This window comes from Musca vetustissima, unplaced genomic scaffold, assembly GCF_032173495.1.
Source record: "Musca vetustissima isolate MV318-11 ecotype Yass unplaced genomic scaffold, APGP_CSIRO_Mvet_v1 utg6369, whole genome shotgun sequence".
NCBI lineage: Eukaryota > Metazoa > Arthropoda > Insecta > Diptera > Muscidae > Musca > Musca vetustissima.
This window is the reverse complement of record NW_026889093.1, coordinates 248,379-273,781: the sequence shown is the minus strand read 5'-3', so window position 1 is coordinate 273,781 and position 25,403 is coordinate 248,379. Positions and strand designations below refer to the sequence as shown.

The 25,403-nt window shown below is 32.3% G+C and overlaps 2 protein-coding genes across 2 annotated transcripts; one reads left to right on the top strand and one right to left on the bottom strand.

Moving 5' to 3' along the window:
- Positions 1 to 4,907: 4,907 nt before the first annotated feature.
- On the bottom strand, positions 4,908 to 5,185 carry LOC133336832 (cytochrome c oxidase subunit 7C, mitochondrial-like). Its single transcript, XM_061545111.1, is given in 1 exon segment — positions 4,908 to 5,185. A coding segment is annotated over 1 exon segment (204 nt). The 3' UTR covers positions 4,908 to 4,981.
- Positions 5,186 to 19,119: 13,934 nt separating this feature from the next.
- Positions 19,120 to 22,347, top strand: LOC133336809 (putative uncharacterized protein DDB_G0282499). The gene is made up of 3 exons (XM_061545088.1): positions 19,120 to 19,856; positions 20,031 to 20,112; positions 20,905 to 22,347. Exons 1-3 carry the CDS (start codon positions 19,141 to 19,143, stop codon positions 22,345 to 22,347), a joined length of 2,241 nt encoding a protein of 746 aa, XP_061401072.1. The 5' UTR covers positions 19,120 to 19,140.
- The last annotated feature ends 3,056 nt before the right edge of the window (positions 22,348 to 25,403 follow it).

Sequence of the window (25,403 nt, the reverse complement as noted above, 5' to 3'; positions counted from 1 at the left end):
TTTTTCTGCCAGAGATGGATGTTGTTGAGTATTTGGATTTAAGCTTCGCTAAGTTTTATGCGTTTGCACAAATATATTGCTATTTTTGTTTATTGTTGACCAGACAAAAACATTAGAAATTAATTCTACTGAGATAATCGACGACTCTTAGTAAAACAATTTGTGGGGAATCAGCTGATTTAGTTTGACACACAATACGATTTGGTATCACAATATATTAGGTTGGGGAAAAAGAAATCCATTATTTTTATATGTACTATATTATTTTTATGTGCATTATTTAACATGGTTCGGAATGATTTGGGGCAAATATCCACCATTTTGTTGTATGATTTGTTGCCATTTTAAAGGTAACTTCATATTGTCTCTCTCATAGATGTCTTGCTCTCTATTTGCAAAAAAAAAATCTAGTAGTCGGTTTTAACACAAATTTTGTATCATTAAAGAAATTTTGCAAAGCAAGAAAAAGATGATAATCTCTTCGTGTCCCGAAGTTTCTGGCGAGTCACTGTAGATGTGTGTGTCCTAGCGTTGTCCTGGTAGAACACGACACCTCCTGTTGGCCGATTCTGGTCAATTGCTATCTTCAAACGGTCCAGTTGTTGACAGTAGATATAAGAATTTATCGTTTGGCCATATGGAAGCAACTCCTAATAAATAATCCCCTTCAAGTCCTACCAAATACATAGCAGAACTTTCTGGGACCTTAGTCCTGGTTTGGCCACCGGTTAAAGTGCTTCACCGTTCTTTGACCAACATCGTTTTCGCACAGGGTTATCGTATGTGATCCATTTCTCATCTTCAGTTACCATCCGTTTAAGAAATTGGTCTATCTTAATCCGTTTGGCCAAGGCAGATGGAAATTCGATCCATTCTATTTTTTCTGTTAACTGGTGTGGCAACCAAACATCGAGCTTCTTTTTGAATATAGCTTTGTGAAAATGGTTTAAAACATTTTTATGGTCGAAACAAAAGCCAAGGTACTGATAATTTGTCCATACAAATGGTCAAAAACAATAATTTATTGCATATTTCCAATGAGCAAAATTGCGTATACTCCATATACAGATGTGATTACAATAAAACCGTACTGAAAAATTCGCTTATTTCAACTTGTCACCATCCGAAGCGGTACAAATTGTCTAGGATATTATTATCATATTTGCAATATGTTCCTTATTAAATTCCTTATTAAATATGTTCCTTAATAATATTATATATTAAATATGTTCCTTAATAATACAATCCAATATCAACAAAAGCAAATCCAATATCGACGAAAAACTCACTTTGAAGAAAGCTCCCTGGGTTTCAATGATACTTGCCCCACGTTGGAAGCCAGTGAAGAAACTCGAAACAACAAGATTTACAATAATGTTGGCTACTTCTTTTTTAGGAACTACTTCTAGCTTATGATCTAGTCCATCAACTTGGGCAAGCGTGGGTAATGATCATAAGCCTTCAGTGTTCGCTAAACGAATTAGAGCCGGGTGGTCCAGGACTCGAAGTGTAGCTGATTTTATTGAAATTAAATTGAGCTTATGGTGTTTTTACACGATATGTATTTTACATATGTGCTGTCACTTATTTCATCCATATGTAATTCCTTATGTGTGTCAAAATTAGCGGCATACACAAAACATTTATTTTTTTGTTCAAATCGGCATATGTATTTTACATATGACATAACCTATAAACAAAAAATCACTTTTATTTTTTCTTAAATCAACATCATTTTTTTATTAAACACCTACAAACAAAATAATAATTTGTAATTGTTGCCTTTTCATCCTTTTTTTCTGAATTACAATTGAAATATTTTCTTCCAACAATGTGTTTCATTCAAACAGCTGATTTCCTTATGTTTCACATACGAAAATAGAGCGCGTCCTATTCGGAAAAAAATACATATGTAATTGCATATCGTTTTGACACATTGAAATTTCCGTATGTTTCACATGACGAGTTCGATTTCCATATGTAAAAAAGTGACAGCACATATGTAAAATACATATCGTGTAGAAACACCATTAGGTACTACTTATGAGAAGCAAGATCATCGTCAAGTATTGGTTGTATGATAAGGTATTAATATCAGTGATGTAGTAGTAGTTTTTGGTACTATTTACATAGTTAACCGTTAATTTCAAATGTTTAAAACAGACTGTACACACAAATTCGTACTGTACATATTTTTGCACTCATATATGTATTGAAAAGAGTATAACTTGACCAAAAATTGAAATTTTTTAGATTTTTTGATATGTGTCGTCCATAATCAGCTCTTGACATATGTGGTCCAAAAATATACATTTAGTATCCACCTATTAAATATAACCTCTTAAACATTATGTTGCCTGTAGGCAACATTGGGCCACAAAAGGTTAAGGGTGATTTTGCGAATGTTAGATGTACTGTACAATTTTTTTGCTAGTTTTGATAGATTTTACAGATTTTTTTTTAAATTTATTATCTGTAAATTATATCATCGGTTCATAGTTTATTTAAATTAAAAAATTTAAGAATTCTTTTAAATATTTTCAAAAAATGCAGTAAAGTAAAAAAATCAAACAATGATTTATTTATGTGTCCACTTCAAATCGATGTTTTTTCATAAAAAGCGTTATTTATGAAAAAAATACATGCAATAATTTACTATTTTCCCACTAAATATCTTAAGTGCAGTATATCTAAGTGTTCTGAATTAAAAATACTTCCAACGGAACGAGGGCTGATCAACAAATTTTTACCACAGTTAATGTTTTAATTACGTGACAACCACTGTATGTATTGTCGAACAGGATCTTCAAAATCCGTAGATTTTCATTTATAATTATATTTTTAATTTATATTTTTGTATTTTTTTATTTCTTTCACTTTTTTTCTTATTCAAGTTATTTCTTGTCGATTTCACAATCCCATCTCTGACTGATTTTGTTGACGTTGACTTTTTACAGATGATTGTCGTTATTTTGTTATTTGGATTCGTTTATTTCTGCTTGTCACACAGGCTCGGGTTGGCTATTTGTTTTTTTTTCTGCTACGATAACAGAAGCAAATTAATAATTTCCAATTAATAAACAAATATCAAGAAAATTAAGTGCATAAAAATAGTAAGTGTGTATAAAAATAAAATAAACTAACAACAACAAGTATACAAATTAAACTTGGAATATGTGTCAAAAGATAAAAGAAAACAAACTTAAAAAAACGCAATAGTTTTTTTATGAATGAGATTTGAAAAAAAGTCAAGTCAATCAAGTCAAAATGTGGACAATTTATTATTATTTATTTTTTATTTATTTAACACCCCATCCCCTTTTTGTGGGATGATATGCAAACATTTTTATTATTCTGTTTATTTATTTTGATTTGCTTTTGTTTGTGTTGGTAGTGATCTTCACTTCTTCGGCCGCCCTCTTACGGAATTCCTTTAAAATATTTTTAATTATATTAAGATCTCTATTGCAAAAAAATTGAATTGAAGAAATTAAAACATAAATTGTTAGCCTTGATTAATGAAAGTATTTTTGGTTATATTTTTGTTTATTTTTAAATTCTTTTGTTTTTAAGGAATAGGTAAATTGTTATCTCATTTTGTACATTAAATATGTGATGACATGTACGTACGGACTTACAAACATATACACGCATGCAGTGAAAAACAACAAATGATGACTACGTACATGCACACATCCATACGTTTTGACAAAAAGTCGCTAAAAAATGAAAAGTTTTCAATAAAAGACCTCGAATAAATGTTCAATAACAATATTTATATTATGCATGTTTATATATATATATATATATCTTCCGTGTTAATATAGTCTTTAAATTCTTGAATAGGATTTTTTAATACTTGCATTTTCTTCAACCATTTTAATGTTTTATGATACAAAATTAAAATAAAATTCACAAAACAATCAATTTGCTTGAGAACAGTTTTTTTTCAGAAAACTTAACAAAACAGCTGATTAAATATCATCTGATGGTTCAAGAAAATTCTTACTGAGTAAATTTTTCATGTAAGAATTTGCGAATACTCAGTAAAACAACAGTCAAATCTGTTCTTTCAATTCACTTTCTTTTACGGGACTTTTGAGTAAACGATAAGCATTTTGTAATAATTTGTACAAATTATTGAGTGAACGAACGAAACTAAAACGGCATTTACATTGGATTTTTTGCAGGTTTAACTTAATTTATGAGGATTTATTTGACCGTTACGTTAATGGAATTAACAATTAAAACCATTGGGTTAACTAAATCCGGTACAATGTAAACGTACTATAATGTAAGCTTATTTGCCAGCCGGTAGAAACTCGTCGAAATTTGAAGTCGAGAATGGGTGAGGTCCCTTTAAGACAATTTTTCGTAAATTAAACTATCAAATAACTAAAGAAAAAATAGAGGAAGAGTGAAGGAATAGGTAGCTGTTGTTGAAATTGGTTGGCTGAAAGCTCTTTCCTGAAAATATTGATAGAAAACGGAACAAGAAAACTATATTAATTAGAAATTCGGATTTGAAGAAACTGTGTCACCTCTATTGGCTTTAGCCATAAGTCAATAGGCAATAGACTTGTAGGCTCGGATGGACAATTGAATAGGTGGTGTGTGTCGTGAGGGATTTGCTGGCAGGAGGGACGCCTGTTTATGGTTCCGGGGACAATGCGATACGAGTTGAGAACAATGCTGTATGCGGACCTTAGTTGTGCCAAAATCGAACGAATTTGCCTAGGAAGAAGCCTTTCACTGAAATTGCAGGAGGATGTTGGAGTAGAACTTTATTGCATCTGTAGACATTTGTGGCTTCGAAGACTGTCAGTTGTTTTTTCCTTTTTTGGTTTATCTGTGACTTATATTTCGTGTTATTTGAATTAACTTTACGTTTTATAAATCATTTCCAATTTTTGGTTAATGATTTGACATCACTTTTGCCTTAACACCAAACAAATAAACTAAAATTTATGCTCCTTGTTGTTTAGGCCTTCAACAATTGATGTCTGACAATAAAGAAGGGTGAGCCGAAACCCAAAACGGTGAATGTGGTGAAAATGGCTGTAAGCTTGTAACGGTTCTTCAAGCTGAAGGGCAAGTTTTCACCTGGAATACCACAATGCATGTTGAATCTAACCATAGCCTTGGAAATGTTACGGGCAAACAATAATTAGGAAGCGTTCAACATTTTGCACCGAAAATTTAGTTTAGTTTCGTTAACACGAGCAGACGATGGAGAAACTTCTTCAAGTTGATGCACGGATTTCATCGCGTTCGCTATTGACAATCTGTTGATGCCCAATGAAATGACGTCTTGAATGCCATCACTATAGCGCCTGAAGTCTTGACGGATGTGTCGCGGAGGTCGATCTGCCTTCACTGTGTGATGGTTGGGATGACCCGGCAGATAGCATACCAGCAGGAACTGTCTAGTCAACAAAACATTACGTGCTCGACTGACAGCATCCTGGTATCCTCATCGAGGTGATCGACGCTCGTCATCTGGACACAGCCGGTTGCAATTCGAAGTGCATTATTTTGAGTTGTTTACAAGGATCTCCAATGTGTGTCGCTAAGGAAAGATGTTCAGACGGGGCAGCACTTTGCAGTGGGTAATTTTAGATAACGCTTGTTGATGGTGGCTAAATAGTTTGACATTTTTGAAGCTAAATCGTCAATGTTAACGCTGATCGAAACAATCGTACACTCATCGGCGTGCTACACTACTGAAACATCAGGTGGAGGAATGGGGAGTTTCGCAATATACATGTTTAACAAAATGGGAAACCGTACTCCCACTTTGATCTTGCGATATTTTGATTTTGGCGAAGACCTGCCGCTCACTAAGTTAGTTGGGAAGTCAACGCTTGATATCACTGCCACAATGGTCCGTTCAGGCGGTCGTCGCTGATTTAGGTCATTCGCAATCTTGGAAGTAATTTCTTGCAAAGCCGTTGTTGTGCTATATGATTCCCTGAAACCGTGTAGGTGGATAGCAAGAACGAAATAGGTAGTGGTCAGGGGTGGTCGCCAAGTCATGACAAGGTTGTGGTAGAGGAACGTTAGAGTGTCTATTTCCTATCTACCATACATTTGAAGCTTTGACATAAACATTTTCGACTTTGAAAAGAGAGACCTGATTATGTAATGATCTGTGATGATCCCTACAGTCACCTTTAACTCTTTCCTACCCATAGAAATCAATGTTTTGAATCTATTCTTAGAGATTACACATGTTGAGGTAGGTAAAAAACTCATCACATTCTATGTTCCTCTACAAACAAAATAGAAAAGAACCTCATCACTCCAAGATCAAGTTTCTTACTTCAAAATTATTTGAATTGACATTGCCGGTATGGTTTCGATTAAAACCGTATACTCAGTCTTACAAAGACTAGGCCGAATATAAAATATAATCAAAACATTGCTGTATGTACTTTGGGAAATTCTTATTAAAAGGAGACATAACTTATGTCATGTTTGCATGTGGGGAAATTATAAGATATATGGAAGGAATTATCGCTGACATTGTTCACCTATTTCTATACCGTTTTTTATCTCATCCAGGGTAGGTTTTTCAAGCAACATCCCACTCCGTTTATGAATAATGGATAAGCCGAATATTCTATTGAATTTTGAATTGAATGTTACATATATTGTTCAGTGTGATTAAATTCCAAATCATTCATTTCGGGTTCAGATGGTATAACATTTTTTCGTATATATTATTTTTATGTGCTGATGTTGATGTCTTAGTGTAACATATTTTTCACATTTTCTTTTAACTACTGTGCAAAAACATTAAAAATACCATAACACATAGATAACATCGGTTGGATGGAGGGGACTTTTTGTTACAATTGAATTGGTGGTTGGCTTATCAGTTTAAACTGTTCTTTATTTTTAGCTATACATGGATAATATATGTATATGCATATATGTTTGTTTATATCACAGTATAAGAAGTATGTATCTCGGTCACAACACATTGGTGTTGGCGATTTGTGGTTTAAACGATCGTGTGCGTTTACTAGGTTTCTGCATAATTTGGCCTTTTAAAGTTGTACTTAATTGATAGTAAACAAGGCAAAACAAAATATAGAAAAGCAAAAACAGTAACAAGCACAAGCACAGGCAAGCAAAAAACAACTGGTTTTGTCAGAGTCGTCTAAATCAGAAAACAAGTCAAAAAGTGCACCTGTATAATGTATGCCCCTGCTGCTACCTGCCCAGTATGTTTATGTGTATCCAAAAACGGTAAACACCTCCAAAAACACGGTCAAGTAAGAGAGCGCAAACATTTAGTTTTTTTTTCGTATTTTGTCATGCATCTCTCGATCAAAATAAAGTGAGAAATTAGATTTTGCAAAAAAGAAAACAAAAAGATACTCACAACATAGCTTCTCAAACAGTACAAAATTGTTTTGTCACACATGTATGTATGTATCATCATCATACATTTTAGAAGTATCCAATGAAATCTTGACCAAAATATATAAACAGTTATATTGTTGTTGTTGTTTTAAAAACCAAACAAATAAGGCATAACAACAAAATTTACTGCGCCATTTTATCAGCGCCTTTTTTTTGCTATTTTTTTTACTGCATTCATTTTTTATTATTATGAAATTTTTGTTTGTTTTTCTAAAATACCCTACATACATTTCACATTTATGTGGTTTTAGACGATCGGAAAACACAATGATTGTATTTGTGTTCTGTGACATGTTGTCATGTGGTGCTTCTTATGGGACATAAATTAGTTAATAATTTTAAGGTATATTTCTCCATAGGCTTAAGTAATATTAAACAAGTAAAAATGTCGGCCAAACTTTGGGCATTCAAAACATTGCGAGTCGTTTGGGACTTTTTACATTCACTTTTGAAGGCATATTTTTGTAAAATAAAAAAAATTAAAAGGTGTGTTTCTTGGAGACACCTAAAAACATAGAACTCAAAATATCAAATTACAGCCAATTCGTCCAGAAACAGCCAAAATGTGTCCAGAAACCCAAAAATTACCAAAATTTAATTTTTATTGAAATTTGTTACCCAATATGAACTCAAAATATAAAATAACAGATAATTCGGTTGGAATGTGGGTCTAAAAATCCTGAAAATACATTTACTAAATATTTCACTGAAATTTCATAAAATTTATTAATTTGTTTGAATGTAGATTGCAAAGATAACCGATTATAGAAATAGATGACAGGTGGAGGACATTCGACAGTCAGTTAAATAAGATGATTGTCCTCTAAAAAAGAGGACCTTATGTTCCTGATATCTGAGAACAAAGGCTAGGGAGAGCTACTATATATTTCTGTCCTAATAATGAAAATGCGAAAATTTAAGATCACAAATGGTTTTATTATTTTTCAAAGTATTCTACAACAGGTCTTATAGTACGATTACATTATACCGGATTTCGTTAACCCTGTGGGTATAAATTGTCAATTCCATTGTATATATGCCAAATAAATCCTCATAAAATATGTTAACTCGGTAAGGAGTTCTAATGTAAATGCCGTTTTATACACTTTTTTCATGCGCGCTCAAACTAATTCTAGAATCACCTTTTCCACTTCGAATAGGGCACCTCCGAAACATGGATTTGAACTAGAGATGATATTTTCCGGGTTGTAAATGGAGTCTAATAGACAAAAAATACCTTAAATCGGTAGATACGGTTATATGGGGCTATATCGAAACTTGGACCCAGGGATTTCTATATTGGATTGGATTTTGGATTTCTATATTTGCTTTGACATTAAAAACATGGATGCAAAATTTTGGCCGCCTATGTCAAGTGGTTCGGCAGTTAATGAGTCCGGAAATTACAGAAATTCTCTTAGCATTTACAGCATTAATATGTGTATTTAATAAAGTAGAATGCAAATGAGGTTGAAACTGGGTCGATGACCCTTGCGTCGAGACAGAAGGAATCAAATGTTTGATAGGTAGACGATATAGGCAACAACATCATTTGCAGGGTTGCCAAAAACATGTCATGACTGAGTTGTCAACCCTAACCTCTACACCGCTTCATTTGAAGACAAGATGAAATAAGCGCATTTGCAGAACGACTTTTGCTAGTTGGGAACTTGTAACAAATTATTGTTTTGACCGCCTACATGGACTTCCTTCTATATGGGTGAAAGAAACTGGATTTGTGGCATTATACTTCTAAACTACATGCGATATTGAACTTCTGGAGACATAATATTCTTCAGACATCTCTCTTAGTCACATTCCAATCGTATAATCGCCAACAATGAGTTTTTTACTCCACAATATGCGTTTTATTAACCCCAACTCGAATTTATCGCTTTTCACTTCTATATGGTTGTTTGTGACTGTATATTACAATTTTTTATTAAATGTTTATTAGGTTAGGTTTTGGGATGTGCACTCTGAGACCGGTTAGGTCCGTTGTGTTCATCCAAAAAAATGTTTATTAAAACTACTTCTTAACACTCAAAAATACTTAAACTTTACAAAAAATATAAACTATGGTACATATAATAACGGTATTTTTTAAATTCGTCAGAGTTGCATATGTTTTGATCCAGCTAATATCGAGTAATCTATTTTATCAATAAATTTTACAGCAAAATACCAAAAATTTCTGGGAAAATACAATTAGTTTTAGTTAAACCTACAACGTTGAAAAAATACCAAGTTGTCACATATTTTACAACTTCAAATAAATTTCAGTTGCAAATGATTTGTCCAATATTGTATCAATTTATGAGCAAATGTCAAACTGTACGTTAGCGCTAGGTGACCAAGGATTCCTCTATATCACTGTATGTCTCATTGAGGCATTAATGTTCCGTAGCATCAGCAACGAATACAGGATTTCATTTCGGGGGTCCCGTTAGTACAAAATGAAAATAATCACTGTTGCAAACATAAATTTACTGTGACAAAATGTAATTTCGGGGGCTCTGGCTATATCATTGCGTAGCATAACATTAGTTTTTAGTTTTTGTGCGGATATATACGACGATTGAATTATTTAACCCAGCTCTTTATGGTACTATATGATACAAATTCATTCTTATACAAATATTCAAGTAAAACGATATACTCTTTTCGCGATGCACTCCACGTCGAATTTGTGAAATATTAACACATAGTTAATTAGAATATTTTGACTAATACGGCAAATCGGACTGAATACGTTTCCCATAGAAATGTCGCCAAAAGACTTCGTATTGTTGTTCAGGCGTTCGATTCTGGATTTTCTTGAATTTTAATTATTATTTTTTGCACTGCTACTACATTCACGTAAAACGCGCGTAGCGTGACTACAGGTTGCGTTCTGAAGTATTATTTTATCTACACAATCGTATTGGTGAACTTGTTACGTGCATGTGTATTGGTGGGCGCGTTTCTCTGCAAAGGTTGTTGTACTCTAATCAATAAAAAAACAACAACAATATTTATTAGATAGCTAAAAAGCAAAAATATTTATATATTATTTATAAAACTGCATATACCCATACATATAACTATCACAAATGTATGTATGTACTTTAGATAATATGCATGTGTGTACTGCTAAGATTTAACAAAAATCTCAAAAAGAAAAATCGATTTGAAAATTAAAGACAAAAAAACAATAATGAAATAAAACGTAACTCGGAATGCATAAAACAGACAACGAACGACATATGCGAATGAGAATGAATGCATGAATGTCTCATTTTGTTTTGTTTAAAATTAAATTGTTGAAAGTCTTTGACCGCAAGCTTTTATTTCCGTCTTTTTTTACACCATTTGCAAATAAAACACTATAGGAATGACAGACAGGTCTTTTGTCGTCCACCACCAACATCACAGCTAAACAATAGAGCGCGGGGGGATAGGGAACACTTGTCGTAAATGATAAAAACATATTGTAGTTCAAATGAAAAGGCGAGACAAATTGTCGGAATGACAGGAAAATATAGTTACATATATGCACACATACTTACATACATATGTATATAACAACGTTCTCTATAACGGTCAATCAATACTGATTAATAAAACAAATAAATAAACATACAAACAAAACAAAAATCGAATATCCATGACCCTGACGATGAACTTTTTTACCATACACCTGTCCTTGACTGTGGCAATGTCCTTCCCACCTTGCCCCCATTTCTCCAAAAAGCTTTTTCTCTCGCCAGTCAGACAACAAATGTCCGACCTAGAATTATTACAAACATTACAACTACTCTGGCACACAAGCAGAGTGTCCGTCCGGCACATGTCGTCGTCAACGTCGAAGCTGGTCGGTGAAGAAAAAAAAAACAGTTAAGGGTCTCCCATCACAATCCGTGTTTTTCTTTTTGGTCGATTTATCCCATATTTATAAATGTTTGGCCGAATGTATATATGTGGGTGCATGTGTCTGTGGACTTTCTTGTTTTCATTTTCATTTCTTTGACAGACATTTGGTCTATGTTTGTGTTAGTAATTGTTTTGTTCTTGACGTGCCTTGTGACCTTGAAAAAAGTGTATTTTTTGTTGTGTTAAACCAAAACAAACACAGCGATGTTCGTTCGTGTCAATGCCACTGTGTGTGAGTGTATGTGTTTTTTGTATCTGTGTGCAGTGCACATCTGAATTAGGTAGGTAGGGTAGGGATAAATAGGGGGTAGGTAGGGGCAGACACTTATAGTGCACTTCATAATCAGCGAACAACGAACCCACACACCTACTAACATTTTTGTTTTTTAAGTAAAGTCCCTACCTCTACTTTTCATATTGTCTCCTTCCCCTTCCAGTCCGCTCTTCTCTTCCAAAAGCTCTCTCATAACGTAACAGCTAACAAGACGAGACAACACAAAAACTACTATGCAACAATGTATAAAAACAACCACACAAATGCAGAACAAAAAATATTGACAACAATTGCTAGGGGAGGAAAAACAAGAAAATTAAAAAAGTTAAAATATTGAACAATTTGCATATCACTATATGGTTGGTCTTGGGTATCTCGCGGACGTTTTTTCAATTCGGATTGTTATAATTTGTTTTGTTTTTAACTTGTCAAAGCTCTCAGAGATAATCTAGGGTTGCCAGGTTTCATAGTTTCGATTAAAGTGGGAAGTAACAAAACATAAAACGTCGATAAGTCTGCTTTTCCACAGGCAGATTTTTATTTGGCAAATTTTTTGTTTTCTCTTTTGAAATTTTCGCTTGCTTTTCCATTAGCAAATTTTTCTTTGCCAAATTTGCGAATCAAAATACAAAAGAAAGAAAATAAAAGTCAAAAGTGTTTGCATTTTAAATTTTTTTTAATATTTTATTTATTTTTTATATATTTTATTATATAAATTGCAAAAATTAAAAATTAAATTTCACTTGCACAAATTAAAGCAACAGGTTTGTAAACAAAAACCGGTTGTGTGTCAGTAAAGCGAATAGGTTCAAAAGGAAATGTCAGCAAAATTGTTTTCAACGAACAGAGCAAACCAGAATTTGCGTGTACGGCAAATTCTGAACAGGCAAATTTTTGTTTTTCTTCCTCGCACCCCTCTCGCCTACAAACTCAGTATTTGCCAAATTAAAATTTGCCTGTGGAAAAGCAGACTAAGTTCAGGTTGGCCGAACTTTTTATAGACAAGAGATGCGTAAAAATAGCAAATAACAGATACATAGTTTGAAAAATTCGGCAAAAACTTTCAGAATACAGAAAATGGGCTGGGACCACTTTGTCAAAACATGAGCCGATATTGACATTTTTTGCAAAGAAGTTTATTAACTAAGTCTTGATTTAGATTAGACGAGTTTACTTGCGGCAATTTTTGTCGTTCTCTTTTGAACTTGCTTCATGCGTTTATACAAGGCAATTCGGTTTCCAAAATATTTTTCTATTTGTTGTTTTTTCACATTTAAATCTATATAAAATGTCAACAAATACGAAACACACAAAACGAATTGCCAGAAAATTGTCGGTACGAGCAATTTTTTTTCATTTCTATTCCCCTCTCTCCTACAAACAAAGACTTGCGCAAGTAAACTCGCCTAATCTAAATCAAGACTAAGAACCCGACTTGGCAAGATACACTACTTATTAGAAAATGTGCTTGATAGATATGTAATAGTACGTTTACATTATACCGTATTATATGCAGTAGATCTAAATTGTCAATTCCTTTACGTATATGTTAAAGAAATCCTCATAGAGGAGGTTCACCCGGCAAAAATTTCTAATGTAATTGACGTTTAAAAAGGGACTGAACTTTATGTGGAACTGCGTCAAAACAAAATGAAGAAGTTTTTTTGTATGTACCTAAAATGTATCGGGATCTTCAAATGGGGGATTATGCCGAGTATTTAAGTTTTTACCCGAAAAGTGAAATCATCTGCATGTGTTCATGATTCTACTTTTCGGCTCTAGAGTGCTTCGCGGGGAAAACTATCGACAAAGGCGCACTACAGAATGGGATATTCTCACCTCTGCTTCGACTCCTATTTATGAACGAAATGTTTTTGAAATGTTACCAACTTTTTTCAAGGGAACTACTTTTTGTGCAACTTTTTCAAAATTGCCAGCGGTAACACTGCCTGTACTTATATAAATACTACCAGTCTGATAGGTCTCTAGATCATCAAATCTGTCCATAAGCTTTGGCAGGGGTATTGCCAACGATAAAACCCAAACAGCTACGGATATGATATGATCCTATTGCAGTTCTTAGGGCGGAGTTCTGGCAGTTCTTAACGTCTGAACTTATTCGCAAGCAATAGCGCCGTATAGCTAGCCATTGGCAGGTATATTGATTTATAAAAGGCCAACAATGTATACCTAAGTGCTGCCGGCCAGCGACTTGAGGACATTGAACCTACTTCTAATCTTTGTGATTTGCACAGACTTTAAACGTATGTCGAATCCAGTATCTTGGGGTAAATGGTGGCCGAAATCGGATCTCCATTGATTATTATATTCAGCGGGAGATTTATTTCAGTCAAATTGGTAAACAGTGTGGTTGTGAATGTGGTGATTGATTTTTATATATTCCTCAGATGGAAAATACTCCCTGTTTCATTCTGGCATCCACATTATCCTAGGTCATGGCGCATTCATACCTGTTCGGCGTTTTACGGAATCTATGTTGAGCTACTGGAAAATTTCTTTTCATCGATGGCAAAAGTAGGGCTTCAAGTGTCATTGTCCCCTCTCCACCTCTGTTGGCATCCTTGTTAGACTTCAGTAGCGGGACAACCCTGCCTACTTTCTATGCTTCAGGAACTATGTGTGGGGCTAACGATTATAATCGAAACAAGTACAATGTAAATGGACTATAACATAGAAATTCCAATCGATCGACGCTTTGAAAGCGTTGGGCTCGAAACAAATATATTTTAATAATGGATCCAAGAATATTATAAATTATACCTTGCTCCTACTTGGAATTTCATTCCCTTGAGGTATTTTTTTAATTTCAATCATTTGCACAGACTAATGGCAACTCTTAACATTCATATAAGAATAAGAGCAAATGAGAAAAATGAGAATACAAACGCCAACCAGCAACAATAAGTACATTTTATAAATTTCTTAAAAAAACTCAATTATTTTGCTATTACACTTCTTGTCAGAGACAAATTGAGAATTATAATTGACATCATCATTAAATTGTATTTCATATTGTTGATTAATTTCTTAACAAAATACAAATTATGACAAAATTTTAAACATAACCTCAAAAAATAATAAGTAATTCCAAACAAACACAAAGCAAAAGTTATTTACAAACAAATCCATTTGTTTTCGTACATTTTGTTTTGAAAAATAAACGTCATCAGCTGATTGCAAATTTTTGTGTGTGTTTTGTTATTGTGTTAAAACGAAAACAAAAAGCAACAACATTGCTGTGTTGGTGTAGAAGAGAGAAATGTTTAAAAGAGCGACCACAAAGTTGTCAAATGACAAGAGCTGCAATTGTGTGAGTGAACAACTTTTATTTCGTTATTAACAAATAGGAGAATAGTGATTTTTTTTTAATTTCAATTATGTTATTTAATATTCTTCACATAAAACAATTAGAATTTTAAAAAATAACTATGATTTTATTTAGATTTTTAATTTCCAATTGTATTCTATTATAGATTTCATTTATGCTAAAAAAAAACAAAAATCATCCTTTGTTTATATCCCCTCACACATACATACGTCTGCATTTATCATTTGCATTACAATATGTATGGGTGTGGGTTAGGTTAGTATCTGTGTGTGCATATTTATCAACAATTCAGATACAAAAAAATATTATATGCAGGCGAACACACACACATACTGCCCTGTATGTTTTCTTTATAAAAACAACAAAAACAATCAAGTTCAAGTGAACGCGAGAGAGAGAGGCAATCAAATACCAACAACAATATAACGGGGCAAAAGCAAATATCAACAAACAAATTCTCATCCACTCTTGTTGTTGTTGGCGTCGCCAATATTTTCAAAAATATTGGTGGGTTGGCTTTTTCTTGCTGCTTATGTGTGTGTGCGTTTGTAGTTGTAATTGTTGTTTAAGCTCTCCAACAACGAACGAAACGAAGTACACTGACTTTGGGTAATTGAGTTTCGTATCTGTGTACACGTAGCCCCGCAGCGTAGCGCATTCATTAAACAGCAACAATATCCAAAAGACCACACAAGGAACCAACCGACCATCCGAGTGCAATTCGTGAATTAAAAAATAATTATTAAAAGAAAAAAATAATTTTCAAACAATATTCATAAACTGTTTATAGTATTTTATAAAAAAATAACTATTTAAATTTTATAAAAAACGTAAGTTTGAAATTTTTTGTTTTATATTAAAAATGTGAAAAAAGACAACAAAAATTATTGCAATTTTTAATAATATAATATTATTTCTACAGTATAATTCTTCAAGATCACTACGAAAAAAATCGAATAATTTTAATTTCTCTTTTTGTTAAAAAAAAAAAATCATCAATGAAAAATCAACAAAATTACAGTTAAAAATTTATAAAAATAAAACAGTTATAATTTCAATCAATTAAAAAAAGTGTATAACTTAAATTCAATGAAAAAAAAATACAAAACTGAATACCATTTATGAAAGAGAGAGTGATCCATTTTTCATTTTTGATTGTTTCGTCGTCGTCAATTTTTTATGCATTTTGATGTGTTATTTTTTTAATCGTATTTTCTTTTTGTTTGTTGTTCGTTCTCCACTTCACCTGCAAATTTGACTTGTTTTCTCTGCTTTGGCCACAGATTCATGAGTAATTGAGTGAGGTTTTATTGGTGTGTGTGAGTGTGAAGAGAGTTTTTGTTGTTGTTGTCAAAAAAGAAAACACAAAAATTTTGTTTTGTAAACAAATTTTTGCAAGTGATTGTCTCCCTTTTGTTTTTTTTCTGTGTCTCTCGTTCTCTTTCATACACTTTGTGTGTGTTTTGAAGTTATTGAGCTTTTGCATGGATTAGCTTGTTTATCGATCAGCAGGTATAAAAGGAAATGTTGCCATATTGTACACAAAATATTGTATATTAAATAGAATTCAGTTTGTCAAGTAAATGTTTTTGTTTTCGACAAGTATGTTCATAATAGAGATGGAAGTTTCAAAACACTTAACATGTTATTGAATATACCACGTTTTTTGTGATAGGCTAAGAACTATCCGAATTGCCCTCGTATAATCTCGTTTAGATTTACGAAATCCACTCGATCTCAAATGGCAATTCCATTCAGTGTTGCCACCAACGAAGCTACAAATTACACATGGAGAATACAAAAATTACACATTTGGGGAAAATTTACACATGTATCAACATTTTTTTATTTTGTTTATAAATACTATGTAGGACAAAAAGAAACTTAAATGAATTCCATACAAAAAGTATATAATAATATATAACTAAAAAATTTAATTCCAAAAAATACAATTTATTCAAAAATATATGATTAGTTCTTCCAATTGCTATTGTACATATCTTGTGTGGGTTCAATGTTTGGGCCTCCATTCCTTCGTATGCCTTCTTTTGTAAATAAAATTGCAGCAACAGTTTCTGAAAACATTTTGTTTCTTTAATCTGATTTGCAAATTTTTAAAGAGCTAAATGTCCTTTCTGCAGAAGCGTTTGAGAATGCAAGAATTAAAAGAATGTTAATAACTCTTTTTAATATTGAAAATAATTCGTTTCCTAGCGATTTTTTTAAATTAAAAACTTTTTGCCACTAAATTAAAAACATTTTGCCACTTCTGGAATATACTTAAAGTTTTTAAGTATATTCCAGAAGTTTGAGCTATTTATAGTGTTATAAAACGCCAAAAAAAAATAAATTACACATGGGCTACACATGCAATGACAAATTATACACGATATGTGTAATTACACATGAATTTGTGAACAGGATTAACGTAACGTATACGCAATGGAATTGACATTTGAGATCGAGTGGATTTAGTAATCTAAACGTAGCCTATGACAATTTACAAGTTTTTATGGTAAAATTTTTGAATACTCAACAAGAGTTTGATTTCTCAAGGAATACAATTGCCAAAAGTAAACGTCCATAAAAATCCGGTAGAAACACAAAGAAAAAATATTTTTAAACTTATATTTAAAACTGGAATTAAAAATGCAATATTAGTAAATACATTTTAGTTTTTCGGTTTTCCGATTTCATCGATAATTCTGAAAAAAAATATAAAATTTAATTTTTGCTCAAAATTTTGAAAATTAATCACATCATCCAGATAACAGCTGATTAATCAACTAAAGAAAAATCAGGTGATTAAAAATCAATCTGCTCCCTCTCTGTTACTGCACTTTTATTATCTTGCAATAAAAGGGGAATGTTGTTATATAATTGTGCCCTATTGAATTTTCGTTATTACTATAATAATTATTAGGTCCATTCGTTTACTTTCCCAGTAACATTTACTCAGTAAGAATATGCAGAGGGTAAAATACGAATTTATGTTTTTATGCAATAAGTAAACGAACGACATCCTGTAAAATGTTTGTATAGACAAAGCTAATTAATACAATAACAAATTTGGCATACAAAAAAGCAGCATTTTTATTAGAAAAATGGAAAACGAACGGAAAATTGATTATAAATACTTGCATTTTCTTAATGGGTAAATATTTCCTTGTAAGAATTTGCAAATACTCAGTAACACAAACTGTCAAATCTGCTCTATCAATTCACTATCTGTTACTGGACTTTTGAGTAAACGAACCACATTTTGTAAGAATTTGTACAAATTATTGAGTAAACGAACGTACCTAATATCAAATATTCTGTCAATTATTTGAATTTTGTTATAATAAATATTAAAAATCTTAGTTTTTTAATTTAAAAATTGTTTGAATTTCAACTTTAATATATTTAATAATAAAATTATAAATCTTTTATTTTTTATTTACAGCATTATCATTTATTTTCAATGATCAATTTTTGAAAAGAATACCATTGCGCCCACAAAAAAATTACAACTCATCTCGAAATAATATCAAATGATTTCATAGACCCAAGAAGAATGATCAATAGCGTAAATACACTGGAATTTCTAAAACCAAAATTGTTGAGTATGGAAAAGCTGAACACTACCAACTCAACCACAAGAACACATCATCAACTGTTTGCCAGCACTGCAGCAAGTCGTACTTTTTATAATATTGTTAACGGCGGTGTTGATCACCACCAGCATCACCATCAGGTCGCCGAGGAGCAACCAAAACAGCAGGAACGTGTTAAGGTACAACTATTGGAGAATCATAAAAAGTTGCAAAATAATGATTGTTGGAATAATATTTGTAATCTATTGAATACGGCCAAAAATAAAATTGTGGATGTGGATACGGATACGGATGGTGACACTCAAAATCACCAAGAACAACCAATGGAAGAAATGCATAACGAAAGTGGAAAAACTGATGCTGAATTAGAAACAACTAAAAGTGCCTTTAATTTAGACTTAAATATACGTAAAATATATAGCAATAACAATAATAACAACAACAGTAGCAGTTACAATAGTAAATCATCACCCCCAATGGAGACAAATAATAACGAATTATTTTACAAACAGAATGGCTTTATAAATAAACAACCACAGCAGCAGCAGCTGCCCCACCAGCAACAACAACAAAAAACAATGATGGTTTTATTGCCACGACGTACTGAAGATCAAGAACATGCCCATCGTCGTATTGAAATTGTTCATAATTATGCGAAATTGAAATCCTATGAAGATGACACCTCAGATAGTCAATCGCCAAATGGTAGCCGTAACAGTAGCTACTTAGATGATGAGGAAGATGACGGCGACGATGATAACGAAGAAGACGACTATGGTGAAGATGATGACATGAATGATGCTGATTATGATGCCGAAGAAGATGAAATGATCGATTTGGATGGTGTCTACGAAGACATAATTAAACGTAGAAAATATCCCAAATTACAGAAACAAACATCAATGGATGTGGGTGGTGCATTTAGTAGAATGGTGGAAAAACAAACAAAACCCAATGCTACGACGACTACTAGTACAACTTATAATAATATTAATAAACGGTGCCCAAATTTGACGATCCCACAAACAAAACATCACACAATAACCAGAAAGGAACATAGCGATGAAGATGGTGATATTCATGTTGATGTAGATGTGGAAACAATAGATAATCCTAATTTACTAAATCCCACCATAGCTACAGCAACAATAACCAATTGTGGAATATCTAGGGGTGGTGATTCTGTTGTGAATAAGCCCGATCATCATGCTCGTCGTCCAATGAATGCCTTTTTAATATTTTGTAAACGTCATCGTGCTATTGTCAAGGAACGTTATAAGAATTTGGAAAATAGGTACGTTTTTAATAATTCGTGGAAAGGATTTATTAAAAAAGGATAATATTAAAAAAAGTAATTGAAAAAAATGAATTTTTTAAATTGTAGAATTGTGGCTGAAATTATATGATTTAAATGATACTTCTTGCTTGATTTTATTATGCTAATTCTTTTTTTTTCATATTTTTACAGGGCTATAACAAAAATCTTGGGTGATTGGTGGGCATCACTAGATGCCAGTGATAAAGAATGTTTTACGAATTTGGCTCAACAGGTAAGTGTTTATATTAATCATATGTATATTGTGTTGGAAAACGTTCGCTGAAGAAAATATACCGCTTGTTTAGGTGTTTCCGCTTGGCAATTACCACCAAACATACATCAAAACATGCCAGGGATCAGGGTTTTATAATGGGCAACACAACCATCCGATCTTTAGCCTATAGAAAAATCGTTAGAGTTTCACAAACAAGCAGACATAACCTCTTCAGAATGGAAGGCATACCCAAGGATCAAATTGAGCATTTTATTGATTATATTTGTAAGAAAATATCCAAAAGTTGCTTTAGTTTATATCTGAAAAAAACTTTCACTATAACTTTATTTTCAAAAAAGTTAAAGGTCATTTATTCAGTTTGCAATTTCAGTTGCTTTAGTTCTGGCCACCAGTATTGTACAAATAAGGAACAAGATACAGTCTATGCGTGCATTTTTTAAGAATATTTTTATAAATATCAGCCTTAAGCATTGATTCTTTAATTTTTTTTTAAAGTAACAGCCTTAAAGTGGATTATTATTTCTTAATTATTGTTTAACCACCCATAGGGTTGGATTTCTTAAAAATAAGTTTTAATCAGCAGATTTGGGCGTGTTTTTTTTAAAAATATTTTTTAACCATGAACCATTTTAAGCACACAAACCAAGTAGGCATCTATTTGTCAGGTTACTGCGATGTCAAGTGGAATGTAAAGTTTTAAATATGTTTTCTAGCATTGTTTTAATTTTGCCAAGATAAAAATATAAATATGTATATTTATTCTCCCACTTCTCATTCTTTCCCTTATAGAACAAAGATGCCTTCTTCTCAGCGAATCCCAATTTTAAATGGTACAAACTGCCAGCACCACCCCTACGTACTCTAAATATACGTCCAAATCAAATTGCCGAAGGTGGTGGCAACGGAGATATAATGGAGAATGGTGATGGCTGTGGCAATTATCATCACCACCACATCACCACTGCATCACACAGCAATAGAAATTATTTCAAATTAGCTGATGAGGCACAAATGGGCGATTTAAGTCAATTAATGCAAAATAAATCTGGACCACAACAATGTGCCTTACAACAGGCCCTTGGAGAAACATCACAATTTATAAGGTCTCATATTACGGGCAACGTTGACGATACGGAATTGGTAGAAACGAAGTCGCTGAAACGTCCGCTCTACAATGAGAATAGCTTTTCCAGTAACAGCAGTGAAGATGACACTTTAATACCAAAGAAAAAAATCTCCCGGTCATGTAAGGGCAAAATCTATCAAGAGTTAATAAATTCTGGTCAGATAGCAGCACCGGCTATTAAAAAATCAAAGTCAATGCAACGTTTTACCACAGAGCTGTCTAGCCAACAATCTAATATGTGTTGTTCTTCGGATACCCCAATCATGATGGGTGGTCATAGATATGCCAATGAAGTCAACAATCAATCAATTGTAAATGCGAATAACAACAACAATAATGCCAGTATGCAAATGGATAGGAGAAATAATTTTGATCTGAACTCGGAAGCAACCAATACAAGTTCTCCCGATATGGTCAGCTTTGATTTGGAGGAGAAAATCAAAGAACTTCCAGCCTTAAGTTTAGATGAATATTTACAACGTAAACGTAATACAAAAAAGAAAAAGAAATTTACCACCAGTGGCAAGAAACGTAGCAAATGTGGCAACAACACGGCTAGTGGTGGTCAGGGGACAAATGGCAATAAAAATCAACAGCCTCATTATGGAACCCTTGAGGCCAGAATAATTCAACAACGGAAACAACAACAACAGGCTGTGGGTAGTCAAAAACGTAAGGCACGCAAAGAAAGCATTACACGCCGCGATGTCTCAGCAATTGAAGAAGAAGTAGCCTCCCTGCTGCCTGTAACCATTAATGGTAGTTGTTATTATCAAGAAGCTACCACTTTGCCATTATCCGCAATTACCTCATCATATAAGAGTAATACAAAAGACATGAATAGTCCATCAAGCCCTAATAGTAGCAAACCGACATCACCAATCATTCCATTGATATCAACAACGGCAACTATAATGACAACTGCTGCTGTCACTGCTGTGACACCAACATCACAACGGGCATTATCCACACCAGGTGGTGAAACGGAAATGTCCAAAGAGTCGTTGACCAATAATACCAATACCTTAAATGACAATATATCATCTACCTCAGATTTACTCATACTGGCCGAAGTCGCTGCCAATCGCACTGAAAAAGAGGATTAGTTTTTAATTAACAGCAAACGTTGAAAAAATGAAAACAACAATAACAAAAATGTTTTAGAAAATCAAATGATATTTATCTATAGATTTAGAAAGTTTAGTGTATAAGTTTAATTATCAATCTCCTTTCTTCTTCCCACCCCTACTACTACCACTACGTCTAGAGACTTCCATCACAAAAAAACTTTTTTCAGATTTTCCTGTGCAAGAAATGTTTATTGAAAAAATCGAAGAAGTTTGATACAATCAAATTTTATTCGAAAAACCCTTCCAAATTTCTATACTTGATTGCAAAACGGCACATAAAAATTAAAAGAAAAATCTATTATTGTTTTTGTTAAATCAGGTATTTTATTTTTCACATCTAATTATACCTTTTTAGGGTAGTTCGATATTAAATTAAGAATCCAAAATTTCAAGAGTGTCGTATATAAAATATTTAAATTAATGTGACAGATATATATTAAAAGGATATTCTAAGTCTTCTAATTCTCCATTTGTAATTCCCCGAATTCTTCGAAAAGAAATAATCGTATGAAGATCTCTATTTTGTTTAAGTGATGGATACCTTATTTTATTTTTTAATTAATCACACTTCCCCTCAATTCATCAACAAATGTGCAATACTGTTAGTAATGAAATTAATAAAAAACTGAAAGTAAAGCAATTTCTAAGCAATCGAAAAAAGTCTTGAACAAATTAAGGCTGTGAAATCATTTGATTTCCATTTCTATTTGTTTATCTTTTGTAAAGTTTTTTTAATACAAATGAAGTCAATACAATTTTTTGTTATTAAGTAAATATATATTTTATAAAAGGGTTTGCCTTGGAATTGACCTTATTCATAAATCAAATAAAATTTTGAAAGTAAAGCTGCCCAAAAATATTTATTAAACAATTGAAATCTATTAAATACGTTATGAATTTAATTGATAATATTTTTTTTTCATTTTCTGTCTCTATGTTATTGAAATATGAATTTGTAATCATCGTATATGGTTTCAATAATACCTTAATAATTACATATGTACATTATTGTTATTGTAAATTGAGCACGAAACTGTTATTTTTACTGTATGTTAAAAACACAAAAACAATCAAGTCCACATTGTTATTAAATATTGTTAATAATACAAATAATTGTTTTTATATGTATTTTAAATAAATATACATATATATTAGAGACTTTATACTATCTAGCAACTCATAAAATATACAACAAAATATTTTAATTATTAGAAATAATTTTAACTTTTCATTTTACTGTCGACAGTCTAAATGATAAATTTTAATTTAAATAAAGTTGTATTTATTTTTAAGAAAAAAGTGAGTGTTTGTTTTTGGAATAATTTGTTACAATCAATCTGCTTTGAGCTAAAAACAACGAGATTTGGAAAATATTTATTAGGGATACTATGTTTGATTGAATGTTTCTGATTCCCAATTATATTCATCCTGAGAATTGAAAATATAATAGAGGTGAAACATTCGACATTGTAACAACTTTCTTGGATACAACAAATCATTTTTATCGTCCTGGGTCCCGGTTGTTGTGTACATATTCAACTTTATTGTGGACATCAATTCACAGAGAATTTGTTCGCTCTTCCCTTTAAAGTTATTCTAAACCAGGGGGGTTACTCTGTATTGCGTTGCGAAAGCAAGTGCGATGCGAAAGCTAAATGCGTTAAGAGTACAATTTGGTACTCTGTAACGTTCACGCAAACGCATTCGCAAACTGAATTGAAAATGGGGCAACACTGTCGCCACAAAGTAAACAATAACGAAGAATGACAAAAGGAAACGTCAAAAAATTGTAAATGAAAACATATTTTTGTGTGGTACGAGTGTTTTTTTTAAACAAAAATGATGAACGAATTAAAAAAAAAGAATTTTATGAGATCTATCAAATATACTCTCCCTAAGTGACCACGGGTATGAAAATATAAGTACGAATTATGTGACAAATGTTTTCAAATATTTAATTTTTATAGATTTATATATAATGTCTCAATAAAGAAGATTCGTTTATGTATTTTTCAAACGCTCGTCGTTTCAAATAGATCCACAACAATTCCAACTCCAATAAAAGAGGCCGCTGCTTTGAAATTGCTTGGACAAGGTGGTTATCAACACCAACCTATAAATATGCACACATAGTTTCACATTTTATATAAAAAAATAATATTTTACTTTTTCCAACCACCGACATCTTTTACAGGAGGTCAATTTGAATTGAGGTCATCAGACAGTTTTGTCCACAAATTGTTGGCGCGTTGTTTCGCATTTGAACTCTGCAACTGTCCCTTTGCCAAATCACTGTGTTGCCCCATAAAATCTACTGAAGTTAGGAACTGACGTTGCTGAGTCTGTAACTGTGACTTTTTTGCCTTTTACTTAAAATAATTTACAATTTATATATAAATAAAACCTTTAATGGAGCTTACTTATATGTTTCGCTTCCTTTGCGTTTGCTATTTTGTTAACGCAAGATATTTGCGCTTAACGAACGAGTTTGACATGCGTTTTCGTATTACAGAGTGCGGTGATGCCACATTTGCGTAAAGTAGATGCGAAAGGAGATACGAAAACGAATTAGAGAGTACCAATTACGCGATGCGTTACAATTTTTCTCACGCATCGCAATACAGAGTAGCCCCCCAGAACTCACAGCGATTTTTTCAAGTTCGAAAGCGAAAAAAATTGTTTTGGGGACTGACTGACTACAATATGTTTCTATTCATAAAAATAATATTCTTTCAAATACAATAAAAAAGTATTTTATTTTATGTTTTCAAACATTTTCATTGTTAATAAATTGACCAACAATCTTACAAATTTTCTTATATGAAATGTTTTCAAATACCTTTATTTGACAAACATTTCTTATATCAGTGTTTTTCTTATTTGAAACAATTTTTAACTGATGAGATGTAAAAAGGTTCGGTATTTTTGATAATCTTTCTTATATGCGATTTTTTTATATGAGATGTGCTTATATCCGATATATACTGTATTGCCACGAATGTATAAAGGCAATAAGGAATATTAAAGCCGAG

What these genes read in the sequence shown, in the direction of transcription:
- LOC133336809 (XM_061545088.1), top strand. Translation starts at nt 19,141, where the DNA reads ATGATGGTTTTATTGCCACGACGTACTGAAGATCAAGAACATGCCCAT. An exon ending in TATAAGAATTTGGAAAATAG is followed by an intron (nt 19,857 to 20,030) that starts GTACGTTTTTAA and finishes ATATTTTTACAG; the next exon opens with GGCTATAACAAAAATCTTGG. An exon ending in TTACGAATTTGGCTCAACAG is followed by an intron (nt 20,113 to 20,904) that starts GTAAGTGTTTAT and finishes TTTCCCTTATAG; the next exon opens with AACAAAGATGCCTTCTTCTC.